Genomic DNA, 27,331 nt, shown 5'->3' with positions numbered 1-27,331 from the left:
TCACAGTAAACTAGTCTCAACATCAAGTATGCTAAGCTTACTAGTATGGGCCACCATACCTGCTTAATTAGTGTTTCTTGATAGAAAGCATGGTAGTTACTATGAGACTGATTTTAGTCTGTGTAGAGGGAAAAGGAGAAGGTGTGACTTGATACAAATGAGCTGTCACGCTAAGGGTAGGTAACTAAAGTAGTAAACATTTTAAAGACCATATACATCTTTAATTTTGTTTTTGTGCCTTGAGTATATTTTATCAGCTAATTCATCTCACAGCAAAGCCTTGTAACTGCTTTTAAATACCTGACTAAGGAAATAGCTTGGAGGTTGTATGTATTTGTTTTGTGTCCTTAGATTCTATTTTCAGATAAGTTTTTCAGATCTATTTGAAACAAAATAGCTCCTTTTAAAGCTCATCCCAAAGCAATGGCCATGGCTAGATGGGCTGTGTGTATCAAAGGACCAAGAATTTGGGATAGAAACCATATAGGAGTATAGTATCATTAGACATATGGAAAGAATATAGGCAAGTTATTTAAATGAGTATTTTAGGTACTATCTAGCTTCCTACAATAGTCTTGACTATGGAATTCAGTCTAAAAGATTAAAGACATAAGTGTGGGCCAGCCATATAGTGCAGCAGGCCTGATGACCTGAGTTCTATCCTTGAGACTCATATAGTAGAAGGAGAGAACTTCTTATAAGTTGTCCTAAGACAAGTTTTCTATTTTTGTAGGATCAGCTTTTTAAAACCTCTACATATGACTGAATTCATTCTTTTTTGCTTGTTTGGTTTTGAGACTGTGTCTCACTGTGTATCCCTGTCTGGCCTGGGTCTTTCTATGTGGACTAGGTTGGCTTTGAAATAATAGAGGGCCACCTGCCTCTGCTGATATTTTATCTTCTGTCTGTATGAATTTGGCTTGTTTTGACACTTCAAATAAGTAAAATTAAAAAGTATTTGTCTTTTTGTTAGTCTTTTATTTCACTTAAAATAATCTCTTTAGGGTTTATCCATTTTGTATTATGTGTCGGGATTGTTTGTTTTTTAAAGGTGAATAGTTTTCCATTGTATACATATACTCCACTGCTGTTCATGTAAATACTGACATGCTTAGGTTGCTTCCGTCCTCTTCCCATTGTGGATGCTGCTGCTCTGATCATGCAGTACAAAAAATGTCTTTGAGACTTTGCTTTGAGTTCCTTTGGTTTCACAACCAGAAGTACAGTTGTGTATATTACGCTAATTCTGCTTTATTTTTTTGAGGAACAGCTATATTTTTATGGCAGCTATGCTGATTGACATAGTTAACAGCACTCTACAAATGTTCCAGTTTATTTACATCTGTAGCTCTGGTAGAATTATCTTTTTAAAAAGCAAATTCTAGGATGTGTTCTGAGGTCTGCTGTTAATTGAACTTGTATTTTTGTGATTTTTATAATTTATCTATCAATGAATAATATATCAGAAAGAACGATATAGTGAGAATGATCTCACTTTGTAGACCATTCTAACCTGGCATTTGCTGTGCAGCACAGGCTGTCCTCACAGCCATAGCAGTCCTCCTGCCTCAACTTCTCAAGCATCTGTGAGTATGAAAGAAGTATGACATGTGTGCTATACTGTGCTTACTAACTTAGTAACTTATTTTTAAGAAAGCAGCATTAAAGGACAACATAACTTCTTAGTCTTAACTGTCATGCAAATGTTTTGAAATTTGAGCTGTTTTTTTCTAGGTTACTTAGTAAGATAGTAAGATGTAATTTACAATTTGTCTATAAAATGAGAACAAAGATATGAGTTTAATAAAGATATTTCTAAAATATTAAAGCTGTAAAAATTTTCCCTAGAAAATCTTTAAGAAGAGAACTTTTAATCCTAGGCACTTTTGAACAGTAATATTGGTTATAGTAAATATCTCTTGCTACATAAGACTCTACGGCCAATTTACAGATTAAACAAAGATATATTTATTATCACCTCATTTGTATGGGTTGGGAATATGGGCATGACTCAATTAAGTCTTCTGCTTAGTCATACAAACCTGTAATCAATGTTTTGGCTCTTCTGCATTCTTATCTGGAGGCTTCATTGGGGATGGTCTACGTTTAAACTCTCAAAGGTTTTTGGCACAGTTCTTTTCTATGTGCCTCTAAGGTCAAAAGCCTGGCCAATTTGATGAGTATTGGCTGGAGGCTTCCTCAATTTACTTAGTACTGCAACAAGATGGTTATAGTTCTTTGTCATATGGGTTTCAACATGACCACTTAGTTCAATCAAGACAATAAGGAGAGTCTCTAGACTTTTTTTTTGGCATAATGTAACCGTAGAGATGAAATCCCATCAACTTTGTAATTATTCTTTCTCTTTGGAATCCAGCCACAGGTTGTGTTTGTTCCAAGAACAACGGAGGCCATGCATGAATATGAGCATGTTGAGGTGAGGATCATGGGGAGTATTGTGCTTGCTGTATTGAATAACTTGGAAGTTTGTCAGTTTTGTCAAGGTTTTGACTCAATATGCAGACATAGATTATTATTATTCTAGGTATTGTGAATGTACCTCTAAATTTAGAGCTAATTTGCTCCAGTTGTTTTAAGTGAAGAAGGAAGAGGAGGTAGAGGAAGAAGAGGAGAAGGAACAACAACAACAATAATAATAATAATAATTGACATTTTCCAGAAGCCAATAATAATAATTGACATTTTCCAGAAGCCGTCAGTACCTAACATGTAGTCATGAAGGTTATTTGAGAACATAATTTCTTTAGGCTATCACATTCTTAGTGTATTAATATTGTATACTATATGCATACAGTCATTTTCCTTGGTAGGTGTATTTTGGGAGATCCTGGAGACTATTAGCAAGTTAATAATACTATAATATTTGTTGTGAAAGCTGATGACTTATATATGTTTTGTTAATGAAATTATTAATTTACATCATCTATTATTTCTTACCTTATCATTAGCCTCTTTCTTATTTGTATATCTTTATTTTTATGGTGTTTTCAGACTATTAGAAAATGATAACATTCTTTTCTGAGAAAATTAAGATAATTTAAAAATATTCCTTATTAGACTGATGAGAGCTGTTCACTTAGGTTTTTGGCCATTTAATACTTTTGTTGTTTTGAGAGAAGATCTTGTTATGTAAACCAGAGTGGACTTGATCTCACAATTCTCCTCTCAGTCTCTCAAGTGCTTTGATTACAGGTCCAGGCTGGGATTACATTTCATACTTATTGGGGGCAAAATATTTTCCCATGAGTGAAAATGATTTGGGTTTTAGTAAGCACTAGTGACTTCTGTGGTATTCTGTAGATGAATATTCTTATATTGAAAACCTGCTCTTGGAAGGTCAATGAAGTAGGAAAAGTTAGGTGTTCTGTTTGTGACTGGGATGATTGCCAGGATGCAGTGACATTTTTTGACTCATCCCGATTCATTTTCTTTCTAGTTCCTCCAGACTAACAGCTTCATGATAAATTAGTCATAAGATATGACTAGGATGTAACCATTAGCTAGATAACAGAGGAAAGTCATAGTCGTAGTTTCCTTTTTGTATAGATAATCCTTTTTGTATACATAACTGTTTATGTATAGATAAATATGAGAATCACTTTATGGTAAAATTTTGACTATCAGGATACTATCTGCCTGGGTTTTGTATTGTTTGTTGAAAGTTGATTGTTAATGATAAATTTATAGCTTGTGTTTTTAATACCACATTTCCCAATCTGTTGAGGCAAGGTATAAGACAGTGGTGTCCTATACGGAAATTGGGAACCCTGGGTAAAGAACTGATACAGAATGGCTCCCTGATTAATTTTTATATCAGTTATTTTTTATTGATCCCCTACAGTTTGCTTGTTTTTCAGCATTGCATTCTTAGAGCCATCCATTCAATAATGAACACTTGGGAATTGGCTTCTTTGAATTGGCCAAATGTGTCCAAGGAATCATGTGATCTGTCAGAAGTTTCAGTAGTTGTTCCTTTTTGTTGACATGTGATCTTTTAGTGTTTGTCCAGGACTGCTTGAAGGATACACAGATTGTGTACAATTTATGGCATTTACTAATAAAGCTGCTCTGTGATTTGCATACACATTTGCTAACTTGAGTCTTAGATAAATGTTCTTCTACTGTTTACTGGAATCTAATTTCTCACTCATCGTTAGTCTGAGTTTTGAGTATTAGTTAATATTGTAGTTCAGTTTTCAAAGATGTTCTTGTATTTTGATGTTGTAGTCCCTACACATACAGTTTGTTGTTGGAGCCAATAATTGCATTAGTTCAACCCTAGAATCAAGAAATAGCTCTGTTGTAATTTCTTCTAAATTATCCATTTTCCAGGGGCTCTAATCTGTTCCTCTGGCCAGAAATAGGAGTTTCTTTCAAAGCCCTAGTTCACGTAGCTTTGTACTGTTGGAATTGTTCCTTTAGTAACAAAGACAGTGAATAGAAAGGAATTACACCTATACATTTCTTAGCACAGGAACCTATTTTCTTGCTTCCTCTAATAAGAGAGGTTTTTTCCTTTTGATTGGTACATGCCTTAATGTGGTTGGATATTGAAAAGGGAAAAGTATGGATAAATTTAGAAAGTTAGTATTCTCCTTATGCTAACTACCTCAGAACTATATCCTTGGGAAATTTTGTTTAGGCCTATAGTAGAGGGGTTCTATGACTCAGTCTCCCCACAGGCCAAAGTCAGGAGATACAGGTAGAAAATAAACTCTTGAGTTGTTTTTCAAATTTTGGTATCTTTTCCTATTGTTAGTGTTTACTTCCTAGAGTCCCAAGATCGTTTCTTTAGTATTCTAAATAGGATTTTTAGTTGATAATCAGGGGAGAGGTAGACTTATTGAGCTTATTCTATTTTTGGTGTCACTGGTAGCTTTATTTAATTCATCATTCTTTCTGTCCATCCATCTAGTTTTACTTTTCTGTGATATCTTACAAATGGGCATTGGTTAAATTCCTTTTTATTTAGACCGACTTACTCTTATTTAATTTGGAAACTCCTTAGATCAGTGAGATCTTTTTATACATTTTCTGTAAAAGGCCAAACAATAAATATTTAACACCTTGTAGTTATAGTATCTTTGTTACAACTACTTAACTTTGCTCTTGTAATGTGAAAGCCATCATAGATAATATGGAAATAAATGAGTGTGACTGTATTTCCATAGCATTTATTCAGGACCAGGTAGCTAACCTGATTGGCCTATGGGTCATAGTTATAGATCCTTGATCAAAGCCTTCTATATTTACTTTTTTGTTAAAGCTTTGCACGTGAAAATGTTTCCATAGCTGCTCAAATCTCCTGTAATTTAAGCTTTGTTCTGTATGGTATCTTATGAATTTAAAATTGAACCATATGAGATTTTCCATTGTGCAATCATATGAAATTGTTCCTATTCTAACGTTCTTTGAATGTATCTAAGGTAGATGTTTGTGAGATTTATTTGTATGTGTAAGGTCATTGGTCATATAGCATAGCCTTAAGAAACATGTAGTGAAACAAAGCTCTGAAAAATTAAGGCTTTAAGGACAATGTGTGAACTATATGTATAAATTTCCTTTTCTAAATAATTTCTTTGTAGCCTTGACCTTTTGTTTTTTGGTAAGTAGATTGTGAAGAGAAATGCCTAGAGTTGTATTTTTTCTTTGTTATTATTCTAGTTTTGATAGCACTGAACTTCACTTTTTGAAAACTGTTCTTCAGGTAAATGATCCTAGAATGGTTGAGGAGCCAATGGAAGAGGGAGAACCGGCACCTGGCCAGGTAAGTACTCAGGTTAATTTAGTGAACATCATTTGTAGCATATAAAGAAAGAAAATGAATTACAGGAATGTATTTAAGGAAGTTGGTAGGAAATGTCAATTTTTTGAGACGGTTTTATGTGCTTCCAGTTGTCCTCAAACTTAATGTAGCTGAGTGTTGTTGGTTGGCCTTTGGTCTTTTTGGGGGGCCCACCACCCAGCTCCCAAATAAATCACACACAGAGACTTATTAATTATACATACCTGGCCTTAGCTTGGCTTATTTCTAGCCAGCTTTTCTTAACTTATCCCGTCTACCCTTTGCCTCTGGGCTTTTCCCATTCTCTTACTTCTGTAAATCTTACTCTTACTCTGTGGCTCTCTGTATAGCTGGGTGGCTAGCCCCTGGAGTCCTTTTCTGGCCCCTAGCTCTTAGATCTCTCCTCCCAGTTTTCTCCTTTATATATCCTCTCTGCCTGCCAGCCCTGCCTATCCTTTCTCCTGCCTTGCTCTTAGCTGTTCAATTCTTTATTAAACTATCAGATGTTTTACACAGGCACAATAACACAGCTTCACAGAGTTAAACAAATACAATATAAACAAAAGCAACACACCTTAAAATATTCTCCTATAGCTGAGAATACCTTGAATTCCTGATGCTCTAACCTCTGCCTTCTGATTTCTGTGATTATAGGCATGTGCCACCATACTTCATATTTTAAGTTAAAAAATTTTCTTTTTATGCATGCACTAGGTAAATATTCTACTACAGAGCTCCATCCCTTGCCTGTGATTTTTTTTTGGATGATATGGAATCTCACTCTGTAACACACCTCTGGATTCAGCCTGCCCCATGTGTGGCTTTTCAAAAAGCAGCTTTGTTGAAAATATACAGGCCATAAGAATCACCAATTTTAAGTATAACAAATGGCTTTTTTTTTTTTTTTTGGTTTTTCGAGACAGGGTTTCTCTGCGTAGCTTTGCGCCTTTCCTGGAGCTCACTTGGTAGCCCAGGCTGGCCTCGAACTCACAGAGATCCTCCTGGCTCTGCCTCCCGAGTGCTGGGATTAAAGGCGTGCGCCACCACCGCCCGGCTACAAATGGCATTTTTACTTATTAGTATATAAGAAAAGTGGGTATTTAAATGCAGTATCCCCTGCATTAAATTAAAAGAGATTATCGTCAACTTCAGAATAGAAAGTTCTATCTTTAACACAATTGGACTATAGATAGCTTGAAATATTTAAAATCCATTTTCTAGATTTCAAAAGGATTGTATTTAAAGTAGTTCAGAAGTCTCTAAGTAGTTTTAAATATTGTTTACCCATTAGGTTATTGTATTTAAGACCTGTATAAAAGAGATAATCTATAAGATCTAGTTTTTGTGAAAAGTATTCCTAAGATGTTCAGGACGGTCAGATTAATATAGCATTTGGGGGGTGGGCAGCTTAATAGCATCAGCAAGACATCTCTTATTGACACTGTTAAAAAAAAAAAAAAAAAAAAAAAAAAAAAAAAAAAAAAAAAAAAAATAGGCATTTCCATTAATGTTACGCTTTTATAGTTATCATCTTTTTAGGTATTTTCATAGCCTTTTTTATTTAGAAGGAACTTCAAATAAGTTATTCTGTTATTTTCTCTTCACAGTATAGATTTGTTTATTGAGGTTTAGAGAGGTAAGAATCTGTCTTATTCAGTGACTGTAGTGTATAGATAAGAATACCATTCTTTTCTTACGTAGTGTTGCAGATAGTCAAGAAATCCCTTAGAAAAACGTGACCAGCGGTAAATTGATTTCATAGAAACCAGCAGAGGTATTTAAATTGAATTGAAGACTGCCCTTTGAAATCTTCTTTGCTGCTAACTCAGTAGACAGTGACTTTGAGACATCCCTTTTCAGTTAGGGTTGACAAGATGAAAAGTATGATGTCACTTTGGCATTTACAACTTAGTTAATATCAGTTACATTTTAATTTTGAGGATAATACAATTTAAACTCCTATCAAGAACATCTAAAAATGTACAGATCATATGAACATTAAAGGCTATAGTGATATTTATCTTGCTATTTTCTTAAAGATAAGAATTATAAGTATCTACAAAGGCATTGGAAAAGAATGGCTCATATTTTAGCACTGATCAGCAAGGACACCAAACTCCACACCATAGGACAGGAAAAAGTGTGTATGTATGTAGGTGTATGTGTGTATATATATAGTTAACATAAAATTCAAATCATAGGCCTATAGGTGTCAGATATTTGCCTTTCTTCTTTTTTATTTCTTTCTTTTTCTTTCCAAGATTGTCTTGGAACTTACTTTGTAGACCAGGCTGGCCTTGAACTCACAGAAATCTGCCTGCCCAAGCCTCCCAAGTGCTGGGATTAAAGGCATGTGTCACCACTGCCCGGCTGATATTTGCCTTTCTAATTACAATATGAAAGTATTCTTTTTAGTAGGAAGACATTTAATATATACAGTACTAGATACAAATATGATTTGCTGCATACTGTCAATCTTAATAGTAGAATGTATAGAGATTTAGATTAGTTTGTGAACCAAACTTAAAACCATGTACTTTGGTATTTGATTGATAAAAGTTTGTATCATTAAAACTACATAGGTGGTAATAAGGCCATATAAATTTATCACTAGAGTGTTTTTAATGTAGAATTTAAGAGTTATGATTGTGGATGTCAGTGGAAAGTTCATAGCTATTTTTTTGTTGTTGACTTTTTGTCATTTTAAAATAGCGTGGGAGAGTAGAGGCTGCTGTGCAATATATTGATTCCTTTTAAAGGTTGTTCTTTAAATATGAACCTGAGGGGCTGAGAATATAACTCAGTGGTAAAATATATGCTTTCATTCTAAAGCATTGTATTTCATCCCCAGTATTACACACATACCATAGGCATGCATACACTCACACACAAAATTAAATTGCTAGTATTGCCTATGTGGTCTAAAGCTATTTTGTGTTTGAGTCATTTAGAGATTAATTTACTCTATCTCATTTATTGGTACCTTAGACTTTCACATTCACTTGATATCTTTTATTCAGTTAAAACAAGGAAAATTAAAGTGTTTCTTAGATTCTCTAAATATCTAGTACATATAAAAGCTATCTGATACAACATTTTACCACCTAGTCCTCTGCTTCTAACATTATCAAGGCTAAAAGTATAAGTATTTTGTTCTTCATTACTAGGTGGCTGACATGAATTAAGTTCATACATGTTGTTGAAATAAGCATAGTTATGCATTTGGTAGTTTGTGATTCATTTATGTTTATTTTTTAAAATATGATATCATATTTATTTTATATGAGTGTTTTGTCTGCACGCATGTGTGTGGACTGTGTGCATACCCTTGGAAGTCAAAAGAGAGTGTTGGTTCCCTTGGATCTGTAGTTACAGATGGCTGTTAGCCACCATGTAGGTGCTAGACATTGAACCCAGGTCCTATGCGAGAGCAAGTATTCTTAACCACCAACCCATCTCTCTAGCCCAATTTATGTGGCTTATGTTTACTTTTTACAGCTTCATAAAATATTTCTTATTTAGTGCTGCCAATACCTTAGGGAGTTTAAAGAACATTTACTTTTAGATATCTTGTTGATGCCACTCCTGTAAGATCATGTATTTATTTTTTATTAATCAGAAATATAAATATCATATTTAACTAAAAATGTACTTGAAAACCCCCAGTAAATTTCTCCATATTTAGCTCCAAATTTCAAAAATTAAATACCATGCTTGAAATATGTCTCTCAGACATATTTCTTTCAGAAATAATCTTTCTTAAGTATGTTTTACTGAAATTCACACAAAAGTAGCCAGGCGGTGGTGGCGCACGCCTTTAATCCCAGCACTCAGGAGGCAGAACCAGGCGGATCTCTGTGAGTTCGAGGCCAGCCTGGGCTACCAAGCGAGTTCCAGTTAAGGCGCAAAGCTACACAGAGAAACCCTGTCTTGAAAAACCAAAAAAAAAAAACAAAAAACAAAAAAAAAACCCACAAAACATTAGATACAGAGTATTTCAAGCCTGTAATAGATGCTTCACATGTAGTAGATTTTGCTTGTCTGTTTTCATTTCTGTTCCTTTTGGGTAATACTGGATATTGAATCTAGGGCCTCATACCTTCTAGGTAGCTGTTAGTGTTCTACCACTGGGCTATAGACCTAGCTATACTTTCGCTTTTTATTTTCAGATAGGAGCTCACTAAATTGTTCAGGTTAGATTTGAAGTCACTCTGTAGCCCTGGGTGGCTTTGATTTGTTTATGGTTATCTTGGTTTAGCCTACTGTGTAGATGGGATTATAGACTTATGCCACTGGGCTTGGTTGCCTTTCTTTTTTGATGGATATTAAGCCTTACTGTGCTTCAGTATTTTGTTCTCTTACAGTGGTGGTAATCAGTTTTCTTTCTATTCAACATCCTTTCTTTCAAAATCTTAAAAACTCTTCTACTACAAACGTGCAAAAGTCTCTCATGAATAATCACAATTCAATACTGTTGGACAGTTACTATTAGGTGGAATTTATGCTTCATAATAAAGTATACAAAGATGATACATCTTTGTATCTTCAGTAACTTATTTTTATAGATATTTTGTTTTTTTGTAAAGATCCTATGTGACTGAGATCCGAAATAGAGGATTTATTTTCATTTTACAGATGAGGGAACCAAGACTGATGTAATTAGAATAAACAAACCTAAGTAAGAATTAGTTTGCTGTCATCCTTTGGTCTACAGTCATCGGTATAAAATTTTGCAGTATAAGTATTCTGTGATTATTTTCCAACGTGTTCATTATTTTGATGTGATTAGTTCAAGCTAGTAGCACTTTGTTATTTGCATTATTTACATTATTATCACTATTGTTAGCCTTTGTTCAGAGAGCATTGATACTGGCATGGCTTTTAATGACACTGCAGTATTCTCTGCATGTTCTTTTGTGTCTCTGCATGTGCTTTCACAAGTCCACAACAAAATGGCTTCTTTTTGAATTTCAGGTTTTTTTTTTTAACTAAAATATCTTTTCTGCCTTGAAATAAAACAAATGCTTGAACAGATTGATGTTGCATTATTATATAAACCCCAATGTATTTAGTCTTTAAATATCCCTCCATTTTTTTTTTTGTTTAGCCTTTTGTTCTGGAGGCTAGTCTTATAGTCTTGTGAGCCTTCTGTATTTGAGGTATAATAGACTGCTACTAGATTCTCTTCCTCTCCTTTTTATCCTCTAACAGTTGAGCTCTTCCCCATAAGCAAATCGGTTGTCAAATGAATGAAGCAGTAGTGTATTTGATTAACTGTTTTGTGCTTATTAGTGCATTTTTCTAGTGTTAACAGCATTCTTGGCTTCTTTTATGTAAAACAAAAATGATCAGAATATAGAAGTTGTTTTTCAGCCTTCTTAATTTTTTCTTAATATTAAATATACTTTAGAGTTTTGGAAAAGTACTTAGCCCTGTAGACACTTGTTCCTCAGATTTGTCATTTAATGTGAAAAAAGTAGTGAACACTGTTTGGAAGTTATTAAATGTTTATTTGACAGTAACAACTTCATTTTCACAGATCAACTAAGATTAGGCACTGTATATATTTTCTAGGACTGACCTAACAAAGGACCACAGACTGAGTGTCCTAAGCAGGAGAAATTAATTTTCTCACAATTCTGAATTCTATTAAGTCTGACATCAAGGTGTTGGCAAAATTGATTTTTCTGAGGACTTTCTCCTGAGTTTGTAGATGGTCTATGGCTTCACACCCCCTATACCCCGTGTGTGTGTGTGTGTGTGTGTGTGTGTGTGTGTGTGGGAGCGGGCATGCTTGTTGCAGTTTTTGTGTGTGATTGTAGACTTTTGATTACAGCATATTTTTTTTTCCTTAATTATCTTCTTAAATGTCCCTAATACAGTAATACTCAGTTCTACATAACACTCTTGAGTGTGTATATCTGACTTTCTGTGACATTGATGTGATTTTAGCTGTCAAGACTAGCTCTCTGGGACTATTCTCTTGTCCACTTTAGCCACAGCCACCATTAATTAGTCAGATAATCAAAGGGCCAATAGAAAAGGAACATTTGACTTGACATTGTAGAACTCAAGCTTTGAGTGTGTTAATTTTGGTTTCTAGACGTGATGGGGTTGGATCAGAGGTTATATTTTGATATTTTGTGATAGGGAATTCATGCAGATTAAAAAAATTGTTAGTTGCTATGCTTTCCATAGGGACTAGTATTACAACTCATTTGAGTATAGTTGTAACACCTGAGAGGAGTCTTCTATTATGGGGCAGAAATATTTCCTGAGAGGATTTCTTTCTTTCTAACATAGATGGTAGGAAACTTGTATATCATTTATATTCACATTGTTAATAAAACTTCTTGGCATGGGAATATTTTGAGTTCTGTAAATTATATTTTTTTGAGTTTCCTTTGCATTGATCTGGGTATTAAAATACTTAAGAATATAGTAAATTACTATTCAAAAGGACTTTTGAGATTTTTATGTTTGCTTTCTCACGATTTGCAAGTTTTTATCTTTACTTCCTCTGTCTTTGTCTCATAAGTTTCACTTGAGTGAGGAGCTTAAACATCTTAGGGGATATTGTCTGATGCAAGATAGTGTTCTCTATATAGGACAGGGAAGCTACACCCATGAATCTCAACAGTAAGGTTGCATAAACAAGACCTAAACAATGATAACACTAGTTGACATGCCATCATAGATGGTAGAAATCTCACAAGGTCCCACCTCTAGATGAAGTGCTGCAGGCAATGAATGACTGCTGAGAGAGAATAAGTTTCCCTCTCCCAGATGAGTTCACTAGTTGATTATCCAGTGCCAAGACACCAACTCTAACAACATATACATATGAGCAACACCAGATGGACTCAGCAGGTTTATTTATATATTTATATGGATATATGAATAATAATAATAATAATAATAATAATAATAATAATAATAAAACAGGGTATAATATAGCTCGAGTTTTTTCGTCGGGTCCCGTCAAGCCCCTGTAGTCCCATAGCCCACTTATAAAATAAACATACAGACGCTTATATTATTTAAACTGCTCGGCCATTAGCTCAGGCCTACCATTGACTAGTTCTTACACTTATACTCAGCCCATTTCTGTTAATCTATATGCTGCCATGTGTTCGTGGCTTTACCTGCTGCCTTTACGTGCTACTCCCTGGATGGCAGGCTGGCATCTCTCCCAGCTTCCACCTCCCAGCCTCTCTTCTCTGTTTTCTCCTGCCTATCCAATACTTCCTGCCTGGCTACTGGCCAATCGGTTTTTTATTTATCAATCAATCATAGCAACATATATTCACAACATACAGGACATCCCACAGCAGCATAAATTTGAGAGGGAGCATGGTAGGGAGTACATAGGAGTTGGAGGAAGGATGAGGGAATTATGTAAATACAGTAGTCATCTAAAAATCACAAATAAAGCCGGGTGGTGGTGGCACACGCCTTTAATCCCAGCACTCGGGAGGCAGAGCCAGGCAGATCTCTGTGAGTTCGAGGCCAGCCTGGTCTACCAAGTGAGTCCCAGGAAAGGTGCAAAACTACACAGAGAAACCCTGTCTTGAAAAACCAAAAAAAAAAAAAAAAAAAAAAAAAAAAAAAAAAAATTAACATAAATAAGTCTTAGTTCTTACTATTATTTTCTTATTGTTATCTCCTTGTAAAGCTGTTGCATAAATTCATTTCAGATGCTTTCATTTACATGAAATTATGTAGTAGGAGCTGGGCTTGGTGTAGAAGGCAGAGGCAAGAGAATTGTCAAAAGTTTGAGGCCCATCTGATATCCATAGCAAGTTACAGTCTAGCTAGGCATGCATAGAAAGACTGCCTCAAATGAATAACACCAACAACAAAACCCACCAACAAAAGAAATGAAATTCTATCTCTATGTTATATCAGGAGATGGGAATTGCTAGTCTGATAGGGTTTATTATTGTATAATTTATTGTGTGATTTTTTTTGAAATGGAACTAATCACAAGATGTTGGAACTGTACATTAGTATTATTTGAATTATTATTTTTTTTTCAGAATGAAGATCTTAAAGAAATCCCTATTACACAGCATGTGAAAGAAGGATATGAGAAAGCAGATCCTGCACAGTTTGACTTGCTTAAGGTTCTTGGTCAGGGATCTTTTGGAAAGGTAATAAATACTTTTTTCCTACATTTGCTTTTCTTCTTGATATTTAACAAAAAAAAATGTGTATGCATCCATAGAAATCATTTCTATGGCTCTCAAAGGATGCAAAAATGATTGTTTAGTTTTATATGTTTCATTTCTGTTTTTTATTCAGATTTTTTTTATACTCTTCTATAGCAGTCAATGTTTTCTAATCACCTGAGCTTATATTTCTCTAGGTAAAAAACATGGCATGTTCATTGCTGGTTGTCTAAATCACATACTTGATTTTTATGAAGATATTTTGTATGCCATTTTTTTGTGTTCACTAAGATAGATGGCTATCTCCTGGTAATATTATCTCTTTTCTTAGCTCTGTACGAGAATTTAGAGTTTATGCTATAATTTATGTATGGAATCAGGAGCTAACTCACCATTTCTTACAGTAAAGTAGAACTAGCATAGATGATTTGGAAATGATATGAGATTCTTGCTTTGAAGAATCTTTGAGAAAAATTAATTCATATACTCATTGTATTTGTTTAGTAAGTATTTGGTAATATGTTCTCAGAAAGGAAGTATGCGGATATGGATCCTGTAGCTTGTATACCTAAAATCTTAGACATGAAAATTACTGAATGCATACAGTAAGTAATAGCCTTTAGGAAACAGCTGCAATCACTATTTGTTGGGAGAAAGATGGGAGAAACAAAATATCACAATAGCTGAGAGTTCATTAAAAGGAGGAAAATTAAAGCAATTGGTCGTGAATACAGTGATTAAGACATTTTTAAGAAAATTATTTACTGAGTACTTAAGTGTGTGCACAGTAGTTTTATGAAATATATTTGTGACTACAAACTAGACATTAATTATTTGAATGTAGTCTGGTGTATATATATTTAACAAAAAATATGATATTTAAAAAAATATATATGGTATAGAATATATGAAATACATAGAAATATTTTTAGGATACAAAAGACAAACTGAGATGGCTTATGGTTTTTCAATGGATGACAAAGTGATTGTGATGAATGATCTTGGTTATCAACTTGACACACCTGGAAAGAGGGAACCTCAGTTGAAACACTGCATCCATCAGGTTGGCCAATGGGCATGTTTGTCAGGTATTATCTTAATTTATGGTTGGTATAGGAAGGCCCTGCACACTATGGGTGGTACCATCCCTGGATAGTTGTTTGTTCTGTATAAGGAAAATAGTTGAGCAAGGCAGAGGAAGCATGGCAGTGAGCAACATTCCTCTATGATCTCTGCTTCAGTTCCTGCCTTGAGAGCCTTCCCTGGCTTCTCTCTATGATGGACTGTAATGTGTAAGCTAAATAAACCCTTTGACCCTCAATTTTTTTTTTTTGTTATGGTGCCTATCATAGCAGAAAATAAAGTCAGACAGGGATAAAAACGTAAAGAGTAGCCTGGAAAGAAAACTAGAAGGGCCTATTAATAGGTTGCTGGTATTGGTATAGGAGGTATGTAGATGGAGAGTTTCTCTCCGGGTTCTGCCAAGCCCTTGCAGTCCCACAGCCCACTTATAAAATAATCAATCAGATGCTTATATTACTTAAACTGCTCGACCATTAGCTCAGGCCTACCACTGTCTAGCTCTTACACATAAACTCTGCCCATTTATATTAATCTATACCTTGCAATGTGGCTTGTGGCTTACCAGTAACTTACATCTTGCTACTCATCATGGTGGCTGGCAGCATCTCCCTCCCCCAGCCTTCCACTCCCCAGAATTGTCCTCCATCTTTGTCCCACCTATACTTCCTGCCTGGCTACTGGCCAAGCAGCATTTATTTATAAATCAATCATCCACAGAACTTCCCCCTTTTCTTTATTTTTTTTTCAAAAAGGAAGGTTTTAACTTTAACATAGTAAAATTACATATAACAAAACAATTATCAAGCAAGAATTACAATTACAATATCTAGTAATAATTTATAATATCTAGTCTATTTGTATTTGGCAAAATTAAAGAAGATATCCCATCTATCCTATATTTGTGAGTCTAAGGTTTCATATCTAACTTATCTTTTATCATAACTAAGGAAATTTTAACTATCTAGTCTTCAACTGCATCAAAGACCTCAAAAGGATATAATATTACCTGAGGAATGGGAGAAGGATGCAAGCAACTTTCTGGAATCTAGCCAGAGTAGACAGAGACAGCTGGCAGCCTGGACAATCATCCAAAGTTTTTCTGTATAGTTGGGGCATCTGTCTTCAGTCCACAGGCCTAGAGTCTCTCAGTCACTTTTCTCTGTGTCTTTTAGAATGTCTGTCAGTTTTCTCTGTGAAGCAGGAACCTGAAGGACCATTTTGCCAAGTTCAGTGGTCACCTTCCTATGGGTCCTACATGTCTAATTGATACATTTTTTTAAGTAGTCCAGGCAAGGACAATTTCTTGCCCAAATGGCTATTTTCGCCAAGAAGAAGATAAACTCCATATGGAGTGTCTTCGATGCCCATTTTTCTCTTTGAAGTAAATGGTGCTGCGAGGAACAGACATGTCTCACTGTCCAGAAAGTCTAAATTTTTAAAACATTTTAAATACCATATTCTGTAGACTTTGAAGTGTTTGAAGATTACCTATCTGACATAGCTATGTATACCTAGAAAACTTAACTAACATGCTACAAGTTTGACTATCATAGAAGACTAATTATTATTCTGTATTTCTTAATTATTCATTACAATCTAAATGAGTTACATAGACATAATACCTCAAATGAGAGTAGAAAAATATATTCAGTATAACAAAATTAAGTTTAAACTTGTACCAATAAACTAAAATCCATAGCAATGTAAAAATTTCTAAACAAGTTGTTATTCTCTAAAAGTAGGTTCATTAATCTACCCTTTCATCCCACCACATCTAAAGACATATTATAATACTAACTTGTAAATTAGGTGTATATATATATATATATATATATATATATATATATATATGTGTGTGTGTGTGTGTATGTATATATATATGTGTGTGTATGCTATATAATTTTATTTTTAATGTCTCTGAGATATATTAATTTAGAAGATAATTTTTTTATATCTCAAAGTCCAAATGCTTAATTATTTGACAAAATTATACCACAGAAACATTTCAAGTTATTAGAAGTTTTGTTACTCAATATATAATATATATGTATAATATATGTATATATTCATCTGTGCATTTATTTCTTGCTTTGTTTCATAAAAGATTTAAGAATTCCATAGATAAACAACAATCAAATTTGAAAGCAAGTAGCACAAGTTGGATATGGTATTGTTTGCCTATAACCCTAGCACTCAGGCGGCTGAGTAAATAGGCTGCTTCTGGGGTTAAAGCCAGCCTGGGGGCGCTACCAAGTAGTTTGAGGATGGCTTGGGTACATAATGAGAGCCATTCTCAAACAAATCCAAAAGTCAAAGACAGGAGAACAAAAACAAACACAAACAAGGCTAAAAACAAGTGGCAATGTAGATTGAAAAAGAAAAATCAGAGCAGGAAAGATTAGATAAAGTCTGATCTGTACACTGTTGTTTACAAATGTATAAGATAAGGCCTGGAAGCCTTTCTTAAGCAGGCCAGAAATAAGATTGGCAGCCATCATAAAAAAGCTTACATATTCAAATGCATTAGTATTAACAATATCTTTAAGGTAGAAACACATTAAACAGACCAGAAAAAAAATTTTATTGCTCTTTGTAAAAAATAATGTATAACAAAATGAGTTTTTCTCATATTATCTTCATGTTAAATTTAACAACATGCTAACAAATTGTCAGTGTAGTCCTTAATTTAGGGAATACTTTGTGTAAAAAGGTTTCTTTAACAAAGACATTGTTGAAACCCCTTTTAAATGTATAGTAATAAGATGCAGAATAGTGAGATTTATGCAGTTCATCAACCAAAACTATTAAGAAGGTAGCTTTTGTTTTGCTTCTTACAATATGAACATACTTGCTTGTCAATATTGCATCATTTGAGTAGGCGTTGTGTGGGTGTGACTTGTGTGTGAATATGCTGAACATATTCAAGAATTTGGCCAATGCTGTGAATCAGTTTCGTGTAGGCCATGTTCCAAGAAACCTGGGGCTGTACAATCTTAAGTTTTTCAGCAAAAGTTTTAATGTTAACATCCAAGCAAGGAGAGTTTTAGATCGTATAAAGTTTTATGACATTAAATGTTTTAGTCTATTTAATGGGACCAAAATCCTACTAATGCCAAAGTCATAGAAAAACTGCACATTAATGAAACAAGTTTAATTAAATAGATATTAAAAGAACAATTCAAAAAATGTTATAAAGCAGAATTGATTCATTGAGAATGTAAACAAAATGGACAAATCCAAAGTAACATAGAAATATAGAGAAGACCCAAATTGATAAAAGTAGAAATGAAAAGGGGACGAGATTAAAAGAACAATTCAAAAAATGTTATAAAGTAGAACTGATTCATTGAGAATGTAAACAAAGTGGACACATCTTTAGCCAAACTAACTAATAGAAATATAGAGAAGACCCAAATTGATAAAAGTAAAAATGAAAAGGGGACAACAAACTACTGAAATTCACAGAATCTTTAGGGTCGTGCTTTATACTCATAAATTGAAAAATCCAGAAGAAATGGATGGATGAATTGATTGACATATAACTTGCCAGAATTAAACCAAAAGCACACAAACAATGCAAATATACCTATACCAAGAATGAGAAGCAGTAATTACCAAGTTAAATAAAAACGTCCAGTACCAGATGGACTCCTTATGTATTCTCTCATACGCAGAACATGTATGTGCTTGTCTATATGGAGTGGAATAGGGAGGGTAAAGAGGGATGAAGTTCAAAGAGAGTGGAGAGGGTGTTGAAAAAGAGTGAGCAATAAAAGATATGTGCCATTAAATCAAATGAAGAGAACTGCTTGAGTGGAGACTGAGGTCCAGCAAGAGGCAGTAGGGATGGGAAGAGTCAGAGTGGAAGTGAATAAGAGCAAGACATCATGCTATGTATATATGACTATGTCATAATGAAACCTGTTTTTATGAGTAAAATATAGAAAGAGCAGTATCCCCATGAAGAATGTATGGGGAATTCTGTAGTGATCATGTGAAATATATTACTTATGAGCACTAATGAAAGGTAGTATACCTGAATGTTACATTATTTTAAAATATAAACAAACATAAAAATCTGGCATTGTCAGACTAGATTGTATAGAATGGGCCAAATCAATTATACAATAAATACATATACTCATGGATTATCAAATGATATTTCTTTTTATGATAAGCCTTTAAATATAAGACTTAATGAATTTTGAACATTGAACTGTTTTATTTTTATATAACTGATCAATTATCAAGTGATAGTTTTTTAAAAAATACATGGTTGTGTCTTGAAATAGTCTATAGTTGGTCTTTTCTCCACAATCAACTTTTAAGTATATGTGATCTAATTCATCTCCAAGTGTTTATTAGGCACTTCTTAATGGAAAATATAAAAGTCCGTGTGTTTGAAAAAAAATACTTTGAGGTAACTCACTCATTTCCCTTCTGGACGGGTTCCCACAGTCTAATGTACCTAGAAAGATCATGATAGATACAGTAGCTATATTTGTAGTTGATTGTGAGAAGATAGAGCTAGGTTTTTTCTTGTTGAAAATGGCATACTATGGAATTAGGAAACAGTCACTTTTTCAGATTATGAATGGTGATATCTTTTATTTGACATTTAGGAATATCAGGGAACGCTTGAAGAGCTATGAGAAATGACTACTTTGTACAACATTTTCTTTCTTGAATCAGGGCCTCTTTTACTCTTCCTTAACTGCCTCTTCCTTTATATGCTGTTCTTTGCAATACTGTTAATGACTGTGTTCTACACGAGTAGTTCTCCAGTCTGTGTGTCGCTAGGCACACCTCCAAACCCTTTCATGGATTCCTTAGGTCAAAATGATTTCATAATAATCCCAATATTTTTAGAACTGCTGTACCCTGGCACAATAAAGGAAGACACTCCCAATAGTACATTTGTCATCGGATTCTTTACTGCCTCACACTTAAGAATGTCCTTGATGAGATATAATCAGTTATTTCCTTTATTATATCTCAACCATTGAATTCACATCTTTTTCATTTTCTATATTGAACAGAAAATACAATAAATCATTTTAGTTGCAGATCACATAACAAGTTTTTTTCAAAGCAGAATACAAGTGTAAATTTTTGAATTATGAGGTAAACTAGCCATTTTTTTTCATGGATCACTATTTTATATATTTGTATTATTTTTTTAAAAAATTGCATAAGAATTTATTTTGCTCATAATAACTACTCTACCCCAACTCCTCCCAGATCCACCCTCATTTTCTTACCCACTCAACTTCTGAGTTTTTCTTGCTTTGTTTATAAACCCATGGAATCTAACCCATGTTGTCCAATTACTCTTGAGAGTGGGGTGTTTTTTTCTTCCACAGAACCATAATATTTCAATAGCTTATATAATTTTCTGATGAGATAGCTATGTCAGTATTTGGAAGGTATTTGTAACTCAGTGAATCAGTGTTTTTCAGTTGACCTGTGCATCAAATCAAGTATGGGTACCAAATACATTGAAAATGCAAGAAGGACCAGTATATTTTTGTGTAACAGGATATAGCTAGATAAAATAAATATGGTTTCAGATTCTTGTTCACAAGGAAACATTTAAAGAAACTGCTAGTTGCCAATTTCTGATGTTTTATCAGAAGTCACAATTATAAGAAAAAATTAAAATTGTCTCTTTCCCAAATCATACTCATGAACACTGATTTAAACAAAACAAAACAAAACAAAACTGTATTTCCTGCAAAACAACTTGATTTCAACATGTTGAATATAGAGGCAGATATATGAATCCAATTGTCTTATTTTAAGCTAGATAATAGGTATTAGCCAAAATGCAGTGTCACACTTCTCATTTACTTTCTTATTTTGGAAAATACAATTACCTTTAAAAACATTGATGAACACGGGCGGTGGTGGCGCTTGCCTTTAATCCCAGCTCTCCGGAGGCAGAGGCAGGTGGATCTCTGTGTGTTTGAGACCAGCCTGGTATACAAAGCAAGTTCCAGGACAGCCAGAGCTGTTACACAGAGAAACCGTGTCTCAAAAAAACAAAACAAAACAAAAATCATATATGATTACATATAACATGTTTAGTGTTATTCCATTAATAAATACATAGTCAATATTATTCTTTTCTAATTTTAATATGGTAAATATAAATAGATGTAACCCACACAGTCAAAGTCTTTGGAGTCTTCAGTAATTTAAAATTTTTTTAAAGATGTTTTTAAGCTCCAAAGATTGAGAAAACTGCTTTTCTATAAAAATGAAACATAATTTCATATTTGGTGGAATCAAAACCTGCCAGATGAGTTGGCTTCTTTGTTTGGAATTTCCTCATCATACGATTTTGATTATATAACAGGAAACTTTTCCTATACTTAGTAAAACTCTGAAACCTTTGATGTTGGTACTTAGGGTTAATGACATTTGCTTTGCTTTGCAGTTTATTTTTTTAGTTATGAAAATCCATTTTACCTACTTCTTTAAAGGTGGTAAAGAGTATCTCTTTAATCAGTTGTATAAACACATACCCATCTGTTCACTGACAGACAAATCTTGGCCAAAACTTAGATGAGTAAATATACTTCTGGAGTTGTAACTATTTACCTTAAACAATATAGGGTTTATATGACATCTTGTCTTCATAACTGAACAAGTTCTTTGGTCTATTCTGTATACCAGCTTTAAAAATACATTTCTGGGATTAAAAGTACTGACTCAGCTCTAATAGATTATAAGACTTTAATTTTGTTTTTTAATGCTTCCATTATAAATGGTCCTGATGGTAGGTGATGGGTGTGCTGATTTTGACACTATTTTTTCAAACACTTATTGTTTTAAAAGAAAAAGAAACAAATAGAACAGTCATTTTGAAATATCTGTGGTGCTAGCCACATTTTTTTAAGTTGTACATTATTTGGGAAAATTTGCTTGGATTCATTCAGATTAGTTTTGAAATAAAAAAGTGACATAGTATAGTAGTTTTAATCTGTTCATTTAATACACAACAAATATTGATCTGCAAAATGTGATTGGGTGTAGCTAGAGTTTTCCTGCCTGGCCCACATTCAGGACAAATCTTTGTCACCCGCCGGTCCCACAGCCGCTCAGACCCAACCAAGTAAACACAGAGACTTATATTGCTTACAAACTGTATGGCCGTGGTAGGCTTCTTGTTAACTGTTCTTATAGCTTAAATTAATCCATTTCCATAAATCTATACCTTGCCACGTGGCTGGTGGCTTACCCGCATCTTCACATGCGGCTTGTCATGGCGGCGGCTGGCAGTGTCTCTCTGCCTCAGCCTTCTGCTTCCCAGAATTCTCCTCTCTCCTTGTCCCACCTACGTCCTGCCTGGCCACTGGCCAATCAGTGTTTTATTTATTGACCAATCAGAGCAATTTGACATACAGACCATCCCACAGCAATTGGGTTTAAGGTTGAAGCTTCTCTGTTCACCAATATTTGTTCCATTTGTTAATGTGTGGACTCTTCATTAGTCTACTCCAAGTGTGGTTACCATCCCTTAGTTAGTAGTTCATTATTGCAGATGATTAAAAAGAGAGAGTAAGCATTTAAAAACTTCCTTAAGAGTATTTTTTGAGCCGGGCGGTTGTGGCGCATGCCTTTAATCCCAGCACTCGGGAGGCAGAGCCAGGCGGATCTTTGTGAGTTCAAGGCCAGCCTGGGCTACCAAGTGAGCTCCAGGAAAGGCGCAAAGCTACGCAGAGAAACCCTGTCTCAAAAAACAAAAATAAAAACAAAAACAAAAAAGAGTAATTTTTGATCTGTAGGGTAGTAATGATTGTATTTTATATAGCTTTACATTTCATTATTCTAAATTCATTTGATTATATTTTGTAAAAGTATGATCTGCAATGGATTGGGGGAAAGGAACCAAAAGACTGGTTCTTGTACTCAGAATATGTGAAAAGTACCACCCTGGGTAAGTGTAAAACTGTACCTTGAAGTGATCCTTCAGGTACAAAGAGAAAAAAGCAGAGTTCCCTTAAGATACAAAAACATAGGTAGCTGTGTGCTCAACCATAGTGGATGAGTGAAAGGTATATATAGTATGTCATGGATTTTGTTGCTATGTAATTGTTACATAGCTGATATAGAATAAAAGGCTTCCAGATATACTTGTCAAAGAGGAGGCATGCCAATTATTTAACAGCTCTTCCATTTGCATTTTCTGTAAGCTTACTTATTTATTTAGGTATGTTTCCAATTTTAGTGACACTACTTGATTACAGTGTATGAAGTGTGCTGCTGGTGATGTCAGGCTTAGGCAGAGAAAAGAAGTGCTATCTGTTAATTTAAAAAGAAAACAGTCCATCCCTAATGTGTGTCCCCTCTCTTTAGGAATATGCATGTGCAAGAGTCAGGGTCAGCAGAGGACAATTTGCAATAGTTAGTTCTCTCTTCCACCATGTGGGTCCCAAGGACCAAACTCAGATGTTGATACCAAGCACTGTTACCTGCTCATTCACCTCACCTCACTTCCTACAAAATTGTATCTATTTCTATCTTTATCATTAAAGCATTGTAAAATTCTAGATTTTATGAATCATAGTTTCAGTTTGAAAAAATATTATTTAAGCTCATTTGGTAAAATTAGGATTTATTGTTCATATTTTTTCTTGAGCTATTTTACCGCTATGATTATTTTACCTGGCAGGTAAGCATTGCCTTTGATTATTGTTTGTTATAAAAGAAAATATCTAGGAACTTCTAAAGCAAATGAATATTCATGATGATAACATTTGGTCAGTCTTTATTAAGGCAATGCAGTCTTAAAAGGAAATCTGTGCCTCAAATCTCTGTTTCATTTTGTTATTAATTTCTTGAGCCACAAACTTCTCTAAGTCCAGTATCAAGCCAGTCAAAATTCCACAGGGATGTGGTTGGGAGGGTCAGTTTTGTTTAGTAAGTTGCTCATATTCTTATAGTTGGCTCTAAACCTGTGCACATGCTAGAAGCACTATTTGGATTAAGTTCAATATAAAAAGAGAACATAACATTGGGAAAGATATGGGTGTGGGACAAATTGGGGAGCATAGTGGGTGGATGTAATTAGAATGCATTGTTTGAAATTGATATGAATATATAAGAAAATATATTTAAAGTGATAAAGGGGCTTCAACTGAAATTTCACTTAAAAATATTTTCTCTATTAGGTTTTCCTTGTTAGAAAGAAGACTGGTCCTGATGCTGGGCAGCTTTATGCAATGAAGGTGTTAAGAAAAGCTTGTTTAAAAGGTATCAAATTAAAAAGAGTATTAGAATATAATTTGGCAAAACTTGTTTTAAGAAATACACTGTGTATTGCTTTTAAGGAGAATAGTTGGAGTTGCTTTTACCATTGTTAATTATTACAGATTTCTAGTATAAATTTATACTTCTGGGGTCTTCTATTGTCATATAACTTAATTTGCTGAATGTGTACTTGAATAAAAGTTTAAAACCAGGAAATATGACATATTTCCTTCAGTTCAGTCTGAACTTCAACATTTTTTTAAATCTTTACTCTTTTCTTTCAACATTTTTATTTTTTACTGTTTTGTCTGGGTGTTACATGTTTGGAAAGCGCGACTACTCCATACATTTATATGCACTGTCTTCTAGTCTTAGAAAACTAATACTGACCCCGATATGATGATAAGTACCTGTAATCCTAGCTTCAGAGAGGTCGATTCAAAGTCATCCTCTGCTGTATAACATATTCAAGACCAGCATGGACTTTCTGAAACCCAGTGATAGAGAGAAGGAGGGAGGCAGGGGGGAAAGAGAGAGGACAAAGTTTATAACTAATTTCAGTTTTATTTCCCATGAAAAATTCAAGAAATACATATTAGCCAAATATGCTACTTCAGCCTCTCTGTAGATCTAAACAAAATCTGCTGGTTTCTGAAAATCGTTATTATTATCTAGGACCACACGGATTTAATTACATTGGTTACTTATGAAATTATTTATGTATTTATATTTTGATTAGTAAATGACAGGTCTTTAGTGAGAATATAAATGAGTATAACATTTCAATCTTTGTGATTTTAGTTCGAGACCGAGTTCGCACAAAGATGGAGAGGGATATTCTGGTGGAAGTAAACCATCCATTTATCGTCAAATTACACTATGGTATGTAACCCTTCTTTCATTATTAAATTAAAGAACTGCATTTTTTTTCAGATACTACAACAACAAATAAACACTTCAAAGTTATTTAATGTATCAATATCTACCTTTTAGTTGAATTTCATTGTCTTAAGTTTATTTGCTCATTTAAGGTAACATGATAATTTCTTCCAAAACCCCATCAAGTATCAAGGAGGGGGGTCACCCCAAGTTGAGCAACTATTGGCAGTTGATGACTACTGGTAGAGTCAGTTTTTTGTTTTTGTTTTTATTTTTTTCTTTTGGTTTTTCAAGACATGGTTTCTCTGTGTAGCTTTGTGCCTTTCCTGGAACTCTCTTTGGAGACCAGGCTGGCCTTGAACTCACAGAGATCCGCCTGGCTCTGCCTCAGGAGTGCTGGGGTTAAAGGCATGCGCCACCACCGCCCGGCATGGTAGAGTCAGTTTTCTTCAGCTATGCAGTATCTTAGAGACTGCCCATGTTTCAGTAGATGGACCTGCACCCATGCACATACTAGTAACTCTATGTGGACTATCAATTTAAAATGAGCAAATGAAATTGGGAGGTAATAGTGTTGGGAGGCTATGGGAACAGTTGGAGAGAAGGAAATGGGGGTAAGTTTTGTATATATGAAAACACATTATATGTATATATGAAATTCCCAAGCAATGAAAAATGAAAATGTCTTCAACTTGTTTGACGAGTAGTATTTCTAGATGAGATGAGATAGTACCTCCAGTGATTATAGGCTACTATGATAAATTATGTAAAGCATTCAGATGTTTATTTATAAGGGTAATACTATTTTTATTTTCCAGTTCTAATCAAGAATGCTGTGTGGTTATGTTAGTTTGAACTGTTTTGTAATATTAGGTAGGAGGCAAGATCGATAAGCGGCAGAAATAATGGGGGGATGAGTTTTGGAGTCAGACATTTATGAATTTGAATCATGTCTCCATTGTTAATATAGGAAGGAGATTGTAGATATGATTTTATTGAGGAATATATAGACCAAAATAAAGCATTAATGCCGTTTATGATACCATTTCATTCTGTGCATTTAAAATGTAGCACATATTGATTTTATTCTTTTTTTTTTTTTTTTTTGGTTTTTTGAGACAGGATTTCTCTGTGTAGCTTTGCGCCTTTCCTGGAACTCACTTGGTAGCCCAGGTTGGCCTCGAACTCACAGAGATCCGCCTGGCTCTGCCTCCCAAGTGCTGGGATTAAAGGCGTGCGCCACCACCGCCCGGCATATTGATTCTATTCTTACTGCAAGTTTTGACAAAAAATTATTTTAAATATTTACCCAATTTATTCAAACAGTGCAAGAAATTCTGACCCCTTTAACTCCTTTTTAATGTAATGGAATAAAAATAGCAGTATTATGGAATGTTTTTGAGTCTTTCACATGCCATGAGATTAATAGAAAACTCCTATTGTGGCAAAATACCATATTAAATGAAGTGGGATACTGAAGTGAAATAATCTCTAATTTCTAGTAATGTAAAAAGAGTGAAATTGTGCAAATGAAAGTGAAATAAATACCACAAAAGAGGCGTGAAGTACAATTAAACATCAACAGTATTAGTAGATAATTTTGAGGGAGATTAAAGATGCTACAGGGAAATGTGGAAAGTTGGGAGGCTTATTAGAAGAGGTGACCTTCTTTTTGAGCTTTGTAGAGTACAATAGATGGGATTGGGAGACAAATTTTAAGCAACTGCACTAGAACAAAAATCTTCCTTAACGGGAAAATTTTAGTGGTAGGAGATTTTGTAAAGTCACATGCATCATTGAATATATTCTGGAAAGAAGTTTATAGCTATTTTAACACTTGATTAAACAGTGGGTTTAATTTTGATACTTTATCTACCAATGGTCCATGTTAATATGTAATTGTTTTATAATGTTTGATAATAAATTTGTAAACATGTTAATATAAAAGCATGGTAAATTTTTCAGTCTTTAGGGTTAGTCTGCTATAACATTGTGCTTTCTAATTAGCCTTTCAGACTGAAGGAAAGCTGTATTTAATCTTGGATTTCCTCAGGGGGGGAGATGTCTTCACAAGATTATCCAAAGAGGTGAGAATTTCCTTATAAAATTGTTAGTATTTTTTATTCCAACAAAGCTA

General features: G+C 34.2%; 1 protein-coding gene across 1 annotated transcript in view; it reads left to right on the top strand.

Annotated features, from left to right (window-relative positions):
- Rps6ka6 (ribosomal protein S6 kinase A6) overlaps positions 1-27,331 on the top strand; it is a 159,594-nt gene that overhangs the window by 88,676 nt on the left and 43,587 nt on the right. The window contains exons 5-10 of the mRNA XM_028884583.2: positions 2,378-2,437; positions 5,729-5,788; positions 13,846-13,959; positions 24,237-24,318; positions 25,117-25,197; positions 27,202-27,281. Coding sequence (XP_028740416.1) covers positions 2,378-2,437; positions 5,729-5,788; positions 13,846-13,959; positions 24,237-24,318; positions 25,117-25,197; positions 27,202-27,281 — 477 coding nt within the window. The remainder of the gene's footprint in view (positions 1-2,377; positions 2,438-5,728; positions 5,789-13,845; positions 13,960-24,236; positions 24,319-25,116; positions 25,198-27,201; positions 27,282-27,331) is intronic.

This window comes from Peromyscus leucopus, chromosome X, assembly GCF_004664715.2.
Source record: "Peromyscus leucopus breed LL Stock chromosome X, UCI_PerLeu_2.1, whole genome shotgun sequence".
Taxonomy (NCBI): Eukaryota; Metazoa; Chordata; class Mammalia; order Rodentia; family Cricetidae; genus Peromyscus; species Peromyscus leucopus.
The sequence above is the reverse complement of the archived record's forward strand: the minus strand, read 5'-3'. Positions and strand labels throughout refer to the sequence as shown.